At 33.8% G+C, this 1,364-nt stretch overlaps 1 protein-coding gene across 1 annotated transcript; it reads right to left on the reverse strand.

The window, feature by feature from the left end:
* Window positions 1-248: 248 nt before the first annotated feature.
* TRIADDRAFT_62761 (uncharacterized protein) lies at window positions 249-1,332 on the reverse strand (the record flags this gene model as incomplete). The annotated part of the gene is made up of 2 exons (XM_002118711.1): window positions 249-1,063; window positions 1,272-1,332. 2 exons carry the CDS (start codon window positions 1,330-1,332, stop codon window positions 249-251), a joined length of 876 nt encoding a protein of 291 aa, XP_002118747.1.
* Window positions 1,333-1,364: the final 32 nt, after the last annotated feature.

The following is a 1,364-nucleotide window of genomic DNA, read 5'->3' on the forward strand; positions in this document are numbered from 1 at the left end:
TCAATCTTTAATCCCATTAGTATTCTTACTATACTGAAACATTGTATCTGGTATCAGGAACATCAAGAAAATATAAAAATAAAAGCAACCCAAATTTGATCCTAATGGTTGATATCAATTACAGTATCTATCGTGTAAACTCATACAGCAGAAAGAAAGCTAAATTCTATTTTGAGCACAAAGCTAACATTTGTATTCGATCAACTACAGTAGTACTAATCTTTACCAATAATTTGGCCGGTATAGGCTTAGGCTTTCGATTTTAGTATGTTTGAGCTATGATGGAGTTTCTCGGTATTGAATTTTTTATTATAACCATCTCTTTTCTGCGAAACCGACAATTTATCGTTCCGCTTGGCTGATAAAATGCCTTTGAAATGAGTACTGCCCTTTAATCTTAATTGCGGGTGATAATTGGTTTTTGATAATTTCGCATTAGAACGAAATTCTCTCTTGAACAAACTCAACCCAGGAATATTTTTATCTTCCTCTTCCTCTTTATGAGAAGTAGCAGTGGGATCGTGCCTAACATTAAATTCGCTAAATAGTGGATTGTGTCTTTCGTTAAACCAACTAATGAGAGGGTCTTCTGACTCTTGTCTTTCCTCAAACCAACTAATTAGGGGATCTTGCCTTCGTTTCAAATTATTGAAATCTGCGTCTGAAAAGATGTGTCTCTTCTTAAACAGACTAATACCAGTATTAGAACGAGCTTGTCTTTCATTAGATAAGCTAATACTAGCACCAGGAGGAGCTTGCCTATCGTTGAATAAGCTAATACCAGGTCCCTGTCTCTCATTAAATAAGCTAATACCAGGTTCTTGTCTCTCATTAAATAAGCTAATACCAGGTTCTTGTCTCTCATTAAATAAGCTAATACCAGGTTCTTGTCTCTCATTAAATAAGCTAATACCAGGTTCTTGTCTCTCATTAAATAAGCTAATACCAGGTTCCTGTCTCTCATTAAATAAGCTAATACCAGAGTCAGGAGGCGCCTGTCTTTTTTTAAACCAATTTATAATAGGTTCTTGATTGTTCTTGTATACATGACGATCAGTTATCTCTATTACGATGCAGTTAAAAAATATTCAATACGAGTATGCAAGTAAATTATAAAGTAATCATATCAGTTGATTTAATCTACGACTAATTAACTTCTAAATCATCGTTTCACTTAAAAATTGCAAGGAGCTTTGTCAATGAAGTATGGAGCATCATCAATTTTTGTTTGCATAGTTATATACGATATATACAATAGCGTATTGCTTTACCTTTGCATGTTGCGATAGCATTAAGGCCAATGATGGTAACAACTAATAGACAGATCTTCATTTCGCCTAATCTTTCAATAAAAGCGTTATTAA

This window comes from Trichoplax adhaerens, genomic scaffold (assembly GCF_000150275.1).
Source record: "Trichoplax adhaerens TRIADscaffold_744 genomic scaffold, whole genome shotgun sequence".
Taxonomy (NCBI): Eukaryota; Metazoa; Placozoa; class Uniplacotomia; order Trichoplacea; family Trichoplacidae; genus Trichoplax; species Trichoplax adhaerens.